Source organism: Muscardinus avellanarius (genome assembly GCF_963383645.1).
Source record: "Muscardinus avellanarius genome assembly, chromosome: 16".
In the NCBI taxonomy this organism is placed as follows: domain Eukaryota; kingdom Metazoa; phylum Chordata; class Mammalia; order Rodentia; family Gliridae; genus Muscardinus; species Muscardinus avellanarius.
This window is the reverse complement of record NC_137802.1, coordinates 73,354,632-73,367,012: the sequence shown is the minus strand read 5'-3', so window position 1 is coordinate 73,367,012 and position 12,381 is coordinate 73,354,632. Positions and strand designations below refer to the sequence as shown.

General features: G+C 57.5%; 1 protein-coding gene across 1 annotated transcript in view; it reads left to right on the top strand.

Moving 5' to 3' along the window:
• The window catches only part of SLC38A10 (solute carrier family 38 member 10), a gene marked incomplete at both ends in the record, with an annotated part of 46,884 nt that overhangs the window by 14,322 nt on the left and 20,181 nt on the right, over nucleotides 1-12,381 (top strand). Inside the window, 6 exons of the mRNA XM_080713344.1 lie at nucleotides 331-474; nucleotides 1,443-1,567; nucleotides 4,003-4,105; nucleotides 5,488-5,670; nucleotides 8,469-8,580; nucleotides 9,307-9,413. Of these exons, the coding sequence (XP_080569470.1) occupies nucleotides 331-474; nucleotides 1,443-1,567; nucleotides 4,003-4,105; nucleotides 5,488-5,670; nucleotides 8,469-8,580; nucleotides 9,307-9,413 (774 nt within the window). The remainder of the gene's footprint in view (nucleotides 1-330; nucleotides 475-1,442; nucleotides 1,568-4,002; nucleotides 4,106-5,487; nucleotides 5,671-8,468; nucleotides 8,581-9,306; nucleotides 9,414-12,381) is intronic.

The window sequence follows — 12,381 nt, the reverse complement described above, 5'->3', positions numbered from 1 at the left end:
GCATTCTGGGGTTTTGTGATTATTTCTGGATCATAATTTCAGGACTCCTGTCCTTGAAGTGAGGCCGGCCTCAGGTGATGGAGAAAGGCCTCATGGTGGCTCCTTGGGGTCCCCACCTGCCCCATCGCTGCTGGGCTCCCACTGCGCTCCTTCCCTGCATGGAGAGGGGACAGTGGCTTCGCTTTTCCTCTGGCGAGTCTCAGACAGCGTTGCACGGCATAGTGTGGCCCGGGGCCTCCCTGCCTCCTGCTCTGGCTGCCCCTGGCCCGGCCCAGGCTGCTCTGTCCTGGCAGCTCGGTGCCAGCCCGGGGCCCTGCTGGTCCCTTCCAGGTGACTGGCGCCTTCCGCGTGCTCTTGCTCTTCGCGGTGTCTCTGTGCATTGTGCTCCCACTCAGCCTGCAGAGGAACATGATGGCCTCCATCCAGTCCTTCAGCGCCATGGCCCTCATCTTCTACGCCGTCTTCATGTTTGTGGTGAGCACCGTGTGCACTGGAGAAGGGCGGCCCCGGAAGGCCTGTCCCCTGCTCTGGGTTAACTGCCAGTTGCCCTAGGGGCGATGGGAGAGTGGCTCCATGCCTGGGAAGTGTGTTAGGTGCTGAGACTGTACCGTGAAGCCACGCGTCTCCTGGCCAGCAAGCACTGTGGACAGGTGCAGTCAGGTGGCAGGAGACAGGAGTCAGGCAGCAGGCGCTCTGAGGCCGGTTCCACGCCTTCGGGCTCTGGGAAGCGTAGGTAAAGCATGCAAGTTGTTTCTAAATGAGAGCTGTGCTAGGGTAGACTGGAAGGAGTGTGAATTGACCCTGAGGACGGGCTTCCTAGAGCCCAAGCGCTGGCCAGCCTGTCCTGAACCCCTGGGCCCCATTCTCTGGCGGTCAGAGGGAAGGGAACCGGCGCTTTCGCAGGAGGCCTGTGCTGGAGTGGGCTGCAGCTGCTCATGGAAGCTGCAGCCTGTAGTGTTCCCTGGCTCCTGAGGACCAGCCCAGTGATGTTAGCGCCCTACTCTTCAGATAGCCGCATCCTCCGTGGGGTGAGCTCTTGGAAGATGCCTGTGTCTGGCGTGGTCCAGGGCCGGGGAGCACCTGCCTGTATTGAGGGGCTCTCCGCTGTAACTCGACAGACATCGGAGCCAGGCATAGTGAGCCAGGTCACGCTGCTGTCAGTGCTGCATGGCCCCAGCATGGGTAGTAGCGGCTGTAATGGGTGTAGGAAATCGCCTGCAGCTGGGTGCACCCTTTGGCCGTGCCCCAGGCCCAGGCCAGGGTGCTCTGGGTGGGGATGGGAGCGTGAGGTATTGGTGCCCTGCTCTTCCCGGTGGCCCCACACTCCTCCAGGGTAAGGCAGCGCGCTCTGGAGCGGGAAGAGCCCTGGCTGCCTTTTCTCTCCCAGTGCGCCAAGGGGGAGGGAGGCTGCCGCCTGACCCACGCGTGCCTTCTCCTTGCAGATCGTGCTGTCCTCCCTCAAGCATGGCCTCTTCAGTGGGCAGTGGCTGAGGCGGGTCAGCTACATCCGCTGGGAGGGGGTCTTCCGCTGCACCCCCATCTTCGGCATGTCCTTCGCCTGCCAGTCGTAAGTACCGCTGCGCGGGAGGTGGGTGTGAGGGAGTAGGGACGGGAATCTTCCGTGCGTCTTGTTTCTCAAACCGCTTGTCACTGGCTGCTGAGAAGACGTCTTGTTCCAGCGTGACCTGTCCCGCTGGCTGAGGGAAGGCGTTCTGTGTGACCTGGAGAGACTTGCTGGGACTGGCTGGGGAGAGTGCCCGGTCTGCCAGATCCCGCGAGAGGAGGGCTGGCTGTGGGCGCAGCCGTCGCGCCGACAGCCATCTGATTGCGCAGAGTCCCGAGTGTTATGCCAGAATTGAGCTGTTCTGAGAATGTTTGAAAGGAAATGCACAAACATTGACTTCGGGCTGCTGCTGGGACATCTCCGAGGCCTGTGCGCGGGTGGGCTCACGCTGGCACCGGGGCTCTGTGAATGCAGCGCAGGCTGCTCCGCCATCCCAGCGGCAGTGCCTTCTCCACCGGGGTGGCAGGCTCGTGATTCATGCCTGGACGCGAGCGGAACCGGCTGAAAGGAGAGGCGTAAATCCAGTGCGGACAGAAAAAGACCAGCGGTGTGCGGGGAGCTGGCAGAGGCCCCCCATCGCGTCAGTGGGCACGGATCGTGCCAATCGTAAACTAATGTGACAGATAAAATTCGCTCACACTGCTGTGTTTACACCACATGCAACATCCAAATCGTCATCTCCCGCTTACGTCTCGCTCTTGGCAGCCCGGTTCCCACCAGAATGCAATCCAGCCTCGTTGCTTACGTCCCCGGTATTCTCGGTGGCAGAAGTTACATTTCTGTACCACATACCTGGTTACCGTTGGCCTTCCTGTCTGTGTGCTGCTTTTAAAACTGAGCCCGCAGTCTGGCTTCATCAGAGGTGGCCACGTAGCAGCCAGTGCCTCTGTGGGCCTTGCTTCTCAGGGTAGGTTCTGGGTTCTGGGAGGGGAGGCGCGCGCTCACTGAGCAGGCCTCCTTCTCCTCCCGGCAGGGCGCAGGGCCATGAGCGTGACCCCGCCTTCAGCCCCAGGTCTGTCAGGCATGGTGAGGGCCCTCTCTCCCAGGGCTGCAGCAGCTGGCCTGCCTGGTACACATCCAGATGTTGCCGTCACTCTAGCCCCGCTGGACTTCCTTCATAGTAGCTGATGCGAACAGTCATCCCGGGCCTGGTGGAGTGGCCGTGATAGCACTGGCCACAGGAGACCCGGGCAGGGCGGGGGACCCCAAGGGCTAGGTCCACTTGTGGCGGCCCCTCTGCGGGTGTGGCTCAGGGCCGTGTTCTGGGCCACAGGGAGCTCTGTGGAGGAGACCGTGGCTGGAGACCGTGGCTCGCATCGCCTTCTCCCCAGAGGGCAGTCTGGGGATCCCTGGGCTCACGGTCAGGATGGAGGAGAGCCTGCCACCTGGCCTTTCTACCTGTCCATCCGTGTGGCCAGACAGCTCCTCCCACAGCTACCGCTGCTCCCATGGCAGGGACTCGTGGTGTGTGCTGGGGCGACTCTGGTGCTGACCCCCAGCCTGGTGTGGATTCTCTCTGGCCACAGGCCTGGTCAGCACTGAGAGGCCGGGGCGGGGTGGGGTGGAGGTGGCCTGAGGGCAGTGAGCTGTGAGCCCGGGGTAAGCCGGGGTGCTGCTTCACCTCTCCAGACTTCCCACGTTCCTGCCGTTTGGTCAAGGTGGGGTGTCCTCTTTTTCAGGCTGTACAGGCAGTTTGGGGTTTGGCTCCACTGACCTTGGGCCTATCCGTTTTTGGCTGCTGATTTCCTGCATCCTGGTCCCCTGCCCCCGGCCCACTGGCCTGGCTGCCCCTGTGCCTTTGAGCCTGGCCTGAGGGCCACAGCCGCCAGCCACACACTGGAGGGCCTCCGGCCTCTCTCCTCCTCCCTTGCCTGCACTTCACCTGTGTCCTGGTCTGAACTGCCTCGGGTGCAGGCGTGGTCCTCCGCGCTTCCCTGGCCGCCCTGGCCGCAGACACGCTGTTTGCAGAGAGCCCGTGGGGCTGTCGCATCCCTGCCCAGCCAGGACCTCAGGCCCCTCCCACCCTCCCAGCGGTACCACGTTCCTGGCACGGGGCCTGGGACAGGAGCCAGTTTTCTCCTCACACAGAAGAGGCTGCGAGTTGGGAAAGTGTCGGGCGCCTCCTGCCCGCCCCTCTGCTCATGGTTGCGCCTGTTGGGCTTCTCGTCCAGCTGGTGGCGTCCTCCGCGAGCGCGGCTACTTGGATTGTCAGCACCGTGTCTCTGCAGTGGTGGCGCCGTGTTTTGGCGGCACAGGCGGCCTTTGGCTCTAGCGCTCTGAGGTGTCTGCGTGGAGTGTCCTGGGCCGCCAGGGCCATCGCCCAGTGCTGTGAGCCAGCGCACAGTGAAGGCAGCAAGCGCGACAGAGTTGGTCCTGGGAGTGCGCAGCCAGGTGGGCGAGGCCAGAGGAATGCACTCTGACAGTTGCTGTCTACACAGCCAGGTCCTGCCCACCTATGACAGCCTGGACGAGCCGTCCGTGAAGACCATGAGCTCCATATTTGCCTCCTCGCTCAACGTGGTCACCACCTTCTACGTCATGGTAGGACCCTTTCCCGTCCTGTCCTCGCCCGGCTTCGTCAGCAGGGGCGCCCCTCCAACAGGAAGCGACCTGTGCTTGGGGCCCAGAGCCTGCCAGGTCCCCCCTTTCCCTTCTTGGCTCCTGGGGGTGCGGTGTGTACCGTGACTGCAGCAGCTCCTCTCCCCTGTCCAGCTGCAGGCGGGCGGGCCCCAGGAGTGCGCCACCTTGGGTCTCTGCTTGGCACCTCTATTTGTTCACTACAGAGGCGGGGCATGGCAGCTGGCTGCGCTGGCGTACACCTGTAACCCCAGTACTGGGGAAGCGGGGACCACGAAGATTGTGGGTTCAAGGTCATCCTCAGCAATTTAGTGAGACACTATTTAAAAATAAAATAAAATAGGTCTGGGGTGTAGCTCAGAGGTAGAATGCTCCTGGGTCCAGCCCGCGGCACCCCCCCACGTGGGGGAGCGTGTCCAAGAGGAATGTGTCAAACCGTAGGAAAGGGCACCCGCGGCTCAAGCCACGGCGCTGGTGGCGTGTGGCTTCCCTCGGCCTCTCAGTGCTCCTGCTGCCTTTGGCCGGTATGGCGAGGCTCAGCTGCAGCTTTGTGGCCGCAAAGCATCTTCCCGCGCATCATGTATGGTCCCTGCCGGGCGCCGGCCATCCGCACCTCTTCTGCAGGGACCATGCTTGCCCATTTGAAGAGCGGCCCCTGGCAAGGCTTAGGGGACATTCAGCACCTTCTTTTTCATACAGGCAGCTCCATTTTCTCCTCTCTGGTGTGGTCTATTTTTTTTCTTTTCTTTTTTTGTACTGGGGATTGAACCCAGAGGCATTCTTCCTCTGAGCAACACCCCCAGCCCTATTTTATTTTTATTTTGAAACATGACCTTGCTAGGTTGATGAGCGTTTCGCTACTTTCTGAGGCTGTCCTTGAACCTGTGACCCTCCTGTCTCAGCATCCCACATACTGGGATTACAAGTATGTGTCAACACACCCATCTTATTTATTATTTTTTTAGGGGGGAATGGAGATGGAATCCAGGGGCATTCTGTCTCGTAGCTACACCCCCCAGCCCTTTTTATTTTTCTGACACAGGATCTTGCTAAGTTGCTTGGGCTGGCCTCGAACCTACAATTCTCCTGTCTCCGCCTTCCAAGTACGGGGATTACAAGTGTAATCCCATGCCCAGCTGGACCCCTCAAGTTTAGCATTCACCTCTGGTTATCAGAGAAGGAAGTTGTACAGATGAGGACCTGCCTGGCACGTTGGTCTTTGGAGGCCACCTCTCGTGCCGGCTTCCTCGGGAAGGGCCTCGCAGGCCCGTCTGGAGCAGCCTGCTTTCCCTGTGACGGTCACAGATGCCCAGATCCTCCTCGTTGCCGGCTCCCCTCCCCAACAGGTGGGGTTTTTCGGTTACGTCAGCTTCACTGAGGCCACCGCAGGCAACGTGCTGATTCACTTCCCCTCCAACCTGGTGACCGAGATGATCCGCGTGGGCTTCGTGATGTCGGTGGCCGTGGGCTTCCCCATGACGATCCTGCCTTGCAGGCAGGCCTTGAACACGCTGCTTTTCGAGCAGCAGGTGAGTCCTCCAGTCTCCTCCTCCGCCAGCTTGTGCTCAGCCATGTTTTCCTGGGTGGGGTGGTGGAGTGTCCTAAGAAATAAGCTTCAGTGGAAGCAGCCTTTTAATTGTGTGTTTGTGTGTGTGTAACGAACACAGGGCCTTGCACATGCTAAGCATATGCTCTACTACTGAGCAAGCCCCTGAATAGGGAATTTATTTATTTATTTATTTATTTATTTATTTTTGGTGGTACTGGAAATGGAACCCAGAGGCTTTCTACCTCCGGGATACACTTCCAGATCTATTTTATATTTTATTTGGAAACAGGGTCTCACTAAGTTGCCGAGAGCCTCACTAAGTAGCTGAGGCTGGCTTCGAACCTGTGCGATCCTCCTATCTCAGCCTCCCAAGTACAGGGTATGTGCGACACCACGCCTGGCTGGAATAGGGAATTTTAAGCCAGCTGGGTTAGGCTAGGTGTGCAAGTAGCTTAGGCCCAATGACTTCCCAGCATAACGCTGTCATCCCCAAGTCAGAAGTAGCAGCCAGCAGGTCCTGCTTCAGCGCCCTGCAGCGGGCCCAGTGGGGACACGGAAGCCAGGTGATTGGTGGCGTTGGTAAAGACGAGTCATGGGCTGGGCTTGTGCTGCTGTCCTCTTTACTTTCATATAACTTTGAAAATCTTAACAATTTAACAAAAACATTCTGAACTCCAGCGTGTCTAGGTGAGGCAGCTGCTTAGGCCTTCACAAGAAATTTCCTAACAGGGTCGAAGCCAGTAGGCTCTCATGGTTCCCTCCCTGTTGCTGAGTGAGCAGCTAGAGGCACACTGGCTCCTCGTGCCCAGATCACTCAGGGCTGAGCCCCGGCCAGTCGCGGTTCGTGCCAGCCTGTCCAAATCAGCTCAGAGTGGCCTGTCCCAGCTGGACGCCTCTGTATGGTGGCGCTGTCTGCCAAGGCCTGAGGTCTCTGAGCCTGGGCCGTCTCCTCAGCCAGGACTCCTCATGGCCGGGGACACAAGGTCATGTGAGCTGCTGTGGCAGGGTGCCGCTCAGTGGACCTGGAGAAGCTGGGGGAGGTGGCCATGGGCTGGAGAGCCGCTGGCACGGGCGTCCTCCTCGCGAGGACGCGCACACGGTTCTAGCGGCCGTGGCCGTGGCCCTCGCCTCCTTTTCGTGGCCTCTGCCACTGGCAGTGCAGAGGCCTGGTCCTGGGAACTGGCGCTCTGGCCTGCCTCTGCCAGCATCCAGGCGCCTGTGTGTCGACTGAGGCAGGATTCGGGACTTCGTCCCTCATGGCGGAGGTGAAGCCGCTCATCTGGCCGCGGGGTGCCCACGGCTCGCCTGCTCCCCTCTGCCCGTGGATCGCTGATCTCCCTCCCAGTGTGTAGCACCAGCATGCACTTTGTATCGGCACAGCATCCATGCTGTTGTGTGTAGCACGTTTGTATCACTTAATAGTGTCATGGAAGGAAGTATCACATAAGAAAGTCCCCTCCGCGCCTCCCCTTCCCTCGGCGTGGCTGGCCCCCACCTCGCGGGTGTCTGCGGAGGTGCAGCAGTGCTGCCTTTCCTGTCTTTTGAGGATGCGCTGGGAACTTGGGTCCCGTGTGCCCATGGACACCCACAACACGTGGCCCACTGCTCCCGCCTCTTGGGAAGGCCTGCTGGCCCCTGGCCTTTCCCCTCTATGTCCTGGGATAGCTGGCTCGTGACTGTCAGCACACATTCTCCCCACCCCTTTTCCCTCTCTCGGAGCGTTTCTTGGTGAACTTCTAGTGTTGGGATGACGAAAGCCATAGTCAGCAGCTATCCTCAAGTTGGTTAGAGATTCCGGCTCCAGCGCCCTCGTTTCATCCTGTGTGAAAGTCTGTTCTGGAAGTTGTGTACTTGGTGACTGTAGTGCTGGGAGGTTCAAGCAGCTGTTCCTAGCCTCGTCATCCCTTTCCGTGTGAATGCATTTGGTCCTCACAGCTCTATGAGGACATGCTTCGGCTGGCACGGGGGGAACTGAGGCACACAGCTGGCGCTGGTGAGTGGCAGAGCTGGGCTCTGGGCAGGGGGAGTCCCAGGCCCCTGCTTCTGCCCGTGCTGCTCCCTGGAAGGGCTCCCGCATGTGGAGCGCACGAGGCCGGGGGTGCTGAGCCATGCCAGGCCGCTCCTCTTGCCTTCTTCCTGGGCTGGAGCTGCCATGAGCATCTTCTGGAGCTGCGGCGTGCGCACGTGTGTGGGAGGCCTCTGCCTGCACGCACGCCAGAGGTCTGAGTCATCTTGCAGGGCGTCCCTATGGAGCTGGTATCCTGTTGTCCACACCTCTGTGTCTTTTTAAGAATCTCCGTGGCTTTGCACTGATAGTGAAAAGGAAAACGAGTGGGGCTGAGGCTGAGGCGTGGTGGCGCACGCCTGTCATCCCAGTCCTCGGGAGGCCGAGGCAGGAGCCTCAGCTACATAGTGAGGCCTACGCAACTCAGGGAGACCCTGTTTCCAAAGAAAGGATAAGAAATAGGCCTGTGGGTGTCGCTCAGAGGTAGAATGCCACAAAAAGTAAATAAATAAACAAATACTACTTAGCACAAAAAGCAAATAAATAATAAAGTTGAAGACTGCCAGTGGCAGCTGGCAGCGCCCGTGCCCTCCCGGCACCCTGCAGGTGTTCAGGGTGCTCAGACAGCCAGCTGTGCTGGTGCTGCTCCTCTGCCAGGCCGCGCCCTCCCCATGTGGAGCCCGTTTGGTGTTCTTGGCAGAGCCGTAAGGCATTGCCTCAGAGTGGAGGACAGTCATTTCAAAACCTTTTTCTTTTTCTTTTCTCTCATATAGCAGAAAGATGGAACTTTTGCTGCTGGAGGCTACATGCCTCCTCTCCGCTTCAAAGCGCTCACCCTGTCGGTCGTGTTTGGAACCATGGTCGGTGGCATCATGATCCCCAATGGTAAGGGCAGCGGCCAGCTCTTCTTGCTGTCCTGTGCAGATCCATCCTCTCCGGTCCCCTAAAGATGTCTAGAAACTCCTAGGCCACTTTTTTCATCGTTTCCAAAGAGACAGGCAGGGGGTAACATTGGCGGTCTGGTGGAACGGCGCATAGGTGTGGAAACTCCAAGTTCACACCTGGGCCGACTCCAGGGCCGAAGCAGGCCTGATTGGTAAAGTGAAGGCTATGAAGCTGCTCGTTTCTCCTTTGAATCACTCCATTCCTGAAGTTGTCAGCACATGCCGAGGGGATGTGGACGGCCCCGAGCAGCGCTTACATTATCCAAAGGCGTCTATTCCCTTGCAGACGAATTAGGGCTCCTTGTCAGCAGATCCAGGGGAACCGGCAGGTGCTGCCCTCGGCCAGCATGCTGCAGCTTCTGGCCTTTACGCGTCCTCGGGCAGGTCACTGGGTCGCCTGCGAAGTGCCTGGCCATGTGACCTAGGCTGTGCAGTCAGGATCTGATATTGGTAGGAAGTCTCCAGGTGCCTGGCCTCTCGCTGGTGCCCAGATCAGGCGATGAGTCCAAGCCAGCTTGTGGCGCCTTTTGGGTGCAGTGGGTGCCCCTGCTCCTCGCTGGTCCTCAGCCTCCGCGTTGCTGGGCCTCGCCCGCTGCTTGCTGCAAGCTCAGCCTGCTGCTCAGCCGAGCCCTCGCCCGCTCACCCCTGCTGTTGCCTCTGTTTCTAGTGGAGACCATCTTGGGTCTCACGGGTGCGACCATGGGGAGCCTCATCTGCTTCATCTGCCCAGCTCTGATCTACAAGAAGTCCCACAAGAATGCCCTCTCCTCCCAGGTGAGTGCCAGCTGGCCGGCCGGCTCGCTGGCCAGGGAGGAAGCAGCGGAGTGCCTCTTGGGGTTAGGGTTAGGGCTCACATGGGTTGTGTCGGCTCGTCTCCATTATCTTGGCACAAAAGGTATTTATGTACTGGGCGTGGTGGCGCACTCTTGTCATCCCCGCGCTTGGGAGGCGGAGACAGGAGGATCGCACAGGTTCAAAGCCAGCCGCGCTGGCTTAAGAGACCCTGTTTCCAAATAAAAAAGTATAAAAAGAGGTCTGGGAGTGTAGCCCCGAGGTAGAAGGGTTTCCAGGAACCCCAGTACCACCAAAAAACAAAAACAAAAACAAAGGTACTAATGTGGCCCAGGGGTTCAGTCGAGCGAGATGAGCAGCCTTTGCCCTGAAGTGTCCTTGCATGTAGGATGTTTACTTTTCTGCCTGAGTGCTGGGGCTTGTAGCTTCTCTCCCAGCACGGTTCCATAGTGTGAGTAGGTTGTCCCCGCCCACAGAACCCCTCCCTCCTGGAAACACCACCCCAGTCATTCACGGTTGTCCTGGACAGACAGTATGAAGAGGTGTGTGCCCAAGCCAGAGCGTGTTGTGCCAGGGATCCCGCCCAGGGCTTCACTCACGCCAGGCAAGTGCTGTCTGAGCTACACCCCACTTGTTTTTTGATAGCAGTAACATGGCGTCTCGCTGCTTTCGCTTAAGTCCCCGCAGACTGCTCCTGATCTGTGTGCACATATCTCCAGAGCTGCGGTACTATTACTAGCTGGTTCCTAGGCTTCATTGTAGGAAAATTCTGTAGTCGCAGCCTCTAAGGGAGCCCATCTCCAGCCTTTGCTGTTATGGAGCGGGGGTGTTTCAGCCCGTGTAAACGTGTCCAGAGGAGGTGCCCTCCAAATGAGACCCCTGGCTCAGCTCGTGCCCTTTGCCCAGGTGCCTGGTGGCGCCCATGGCGAGGCCCAGGGCCTCTGGCTGCCCCGCCCCTGCCCCGCCCCCTGCCCCACCCCCTCCGGGACTGAGCTTCAGCATCTCTTCATGGGGTTCGAAGCCACCTGCACTTTTTTCCCTGTGAACTGTTCATATTTTTGCTCACTTTTTATGGAGTTGTTGAACTCTTTCCTTTTTCTCTTTCTTTTTCTGTTCTTTTTTTTTGCGATACTGGGGATGGAACCCGGGGGCATCCTACCTCCTAGCTATACCCCTAGCCCTATTTTTTATATTTTTTATTCTTTTTTGTGAAACAGAGTTTCACTAAGTTTTGGAAGGCCTCACTTAAATAGCCGAGGCCGGCTGCGAACCTGCGATCCTCCTGTCTCAGCCTCCCAAGTACTGGGATTATAAGTGTGCGCCACCACACACGGCTTTCTTTTTTCTTTTTCTTTTTCTCTTTTGGTACTGGAGATTGAACGCAAGGGTGCTGTAGCACTGAGCTATACCCCCAGTATTTTTATTTTTTATTTTGTTTCATGAAGTTGCCCAGACTAGCCTTGTACGTTTATTCTTCCTGTCTCAGCGTTCCAAGTACTGGGATTACAAGCTTGAGCTACTGCACGTGGCTCCACACTTTTCTTTCTCTCTTTTTTCTTTTTGGCACTTGGACTGAATCCAGGAGTGTTCTACCTCCGAGCTACCCCCAACCCCTAGCCCTATATTTTGCTTTGAAACAGGGTCTCATTAAGTTGTTGAGGGTGGCACATGCCTGTAATCCCAGTACTTGGAAGGCTGAGACAGGAGAATTTCAGGTTTGAGGCCAGCCTCGGCAACTTAGACCCTTAGCAAAACCGTACTTCAAAATAAAAATAATAATGGCTGGGGTGTAGCTCAGATGTAGAATGTTCCTGAGGTCAATCCCCAGTACTCCTTCCAAATGTAGCATTTGGGAGGCTGAGAGGCTTCAGCTCCTTAGTGAGGCCCTCCACAACTTAGACCCTGTTTCAAAATAAAAGATAAATCCGGGCGTGGTGGCGCACACTTGTAATCCCCGCACTTGGGGTACTGAGGCAAGAGGATGACACAGGTTCAAAGCCAGCCTCAGCTCCTTAGTGAGGCTCTCAGCAACTTAGTGAGACCCTGTTTCCAAATAAAGTATAAAATAGGTCTGGGAGTATAGCCCGGAGGTCTAAGGCCCCTGGATTTCATCCTCAGTACCACAAGAAAGAAAGAAAGAAAGAAAGAAAGAAAGAAAGAAAGAAAGAAAGAAAGAAAGAAAATAGGACTGGGAGTATAGCTCAGTAAGAGAGAAAGAGAGAGAGAGAGAGAGAGAGAGAATATAGAATCCATGCGTAAAGCACATGACCTTTGTATACCACTTGACTGATTTTTACAAAGCAAACCTAGCTACTGAACCAGCATTCCAGGCAGACAGAGAGCGTTCTGGAACACAGACTTCACTCTGCCATCAGCCCTCACCCAGGGCTGACCTGCCCGCCTTCTGCTGTCCTAGGGCAGCTTTGTCTGTCTTCAGGTTGATGTCAGGGCAGGTTGCCTCTCCCAGCCTCTCCTCCCTCCTGGGCCCCTCGCCCTCGCGCTCCTTCCATCCCGTCTAGTCACGCCTGTCCACTCTTGGCGGGACGGACCACTTCCAGCCAGGCACCTGTGCAGCAGGTGTTTCTTCCGATACCTGTGGGTGTGTGGTTCGGTTAGCGTACATTTGGAAGGAGGCCCAGCGCATGGTACTCGGCTGTGGAGTCTTGCCCTTAGCAGCACTGCGTCTGCTGGACTTCCCGCTGCCACCCCTCTTAAAGTGCCAGCCTCCTGAGGGGTGTGTATGGGTGCGGGCCGCCTCTTTGGGTTTGGACTTGCAGCCCGGTGACTAAGGCTAGAGCGCCTTTTCATCTGCTCACGAGCACTGTGGGAGTCAGCGCTTGGGAATGACTTTTAAATCTTGCCTGTTTTTTTTCCTGCTGGCTTGTCTGTTTTTTTCTTATTGATTTGTAAGAGTTTTTAATAGATTCTGGATGTAAGTCTTTTTTCAGAA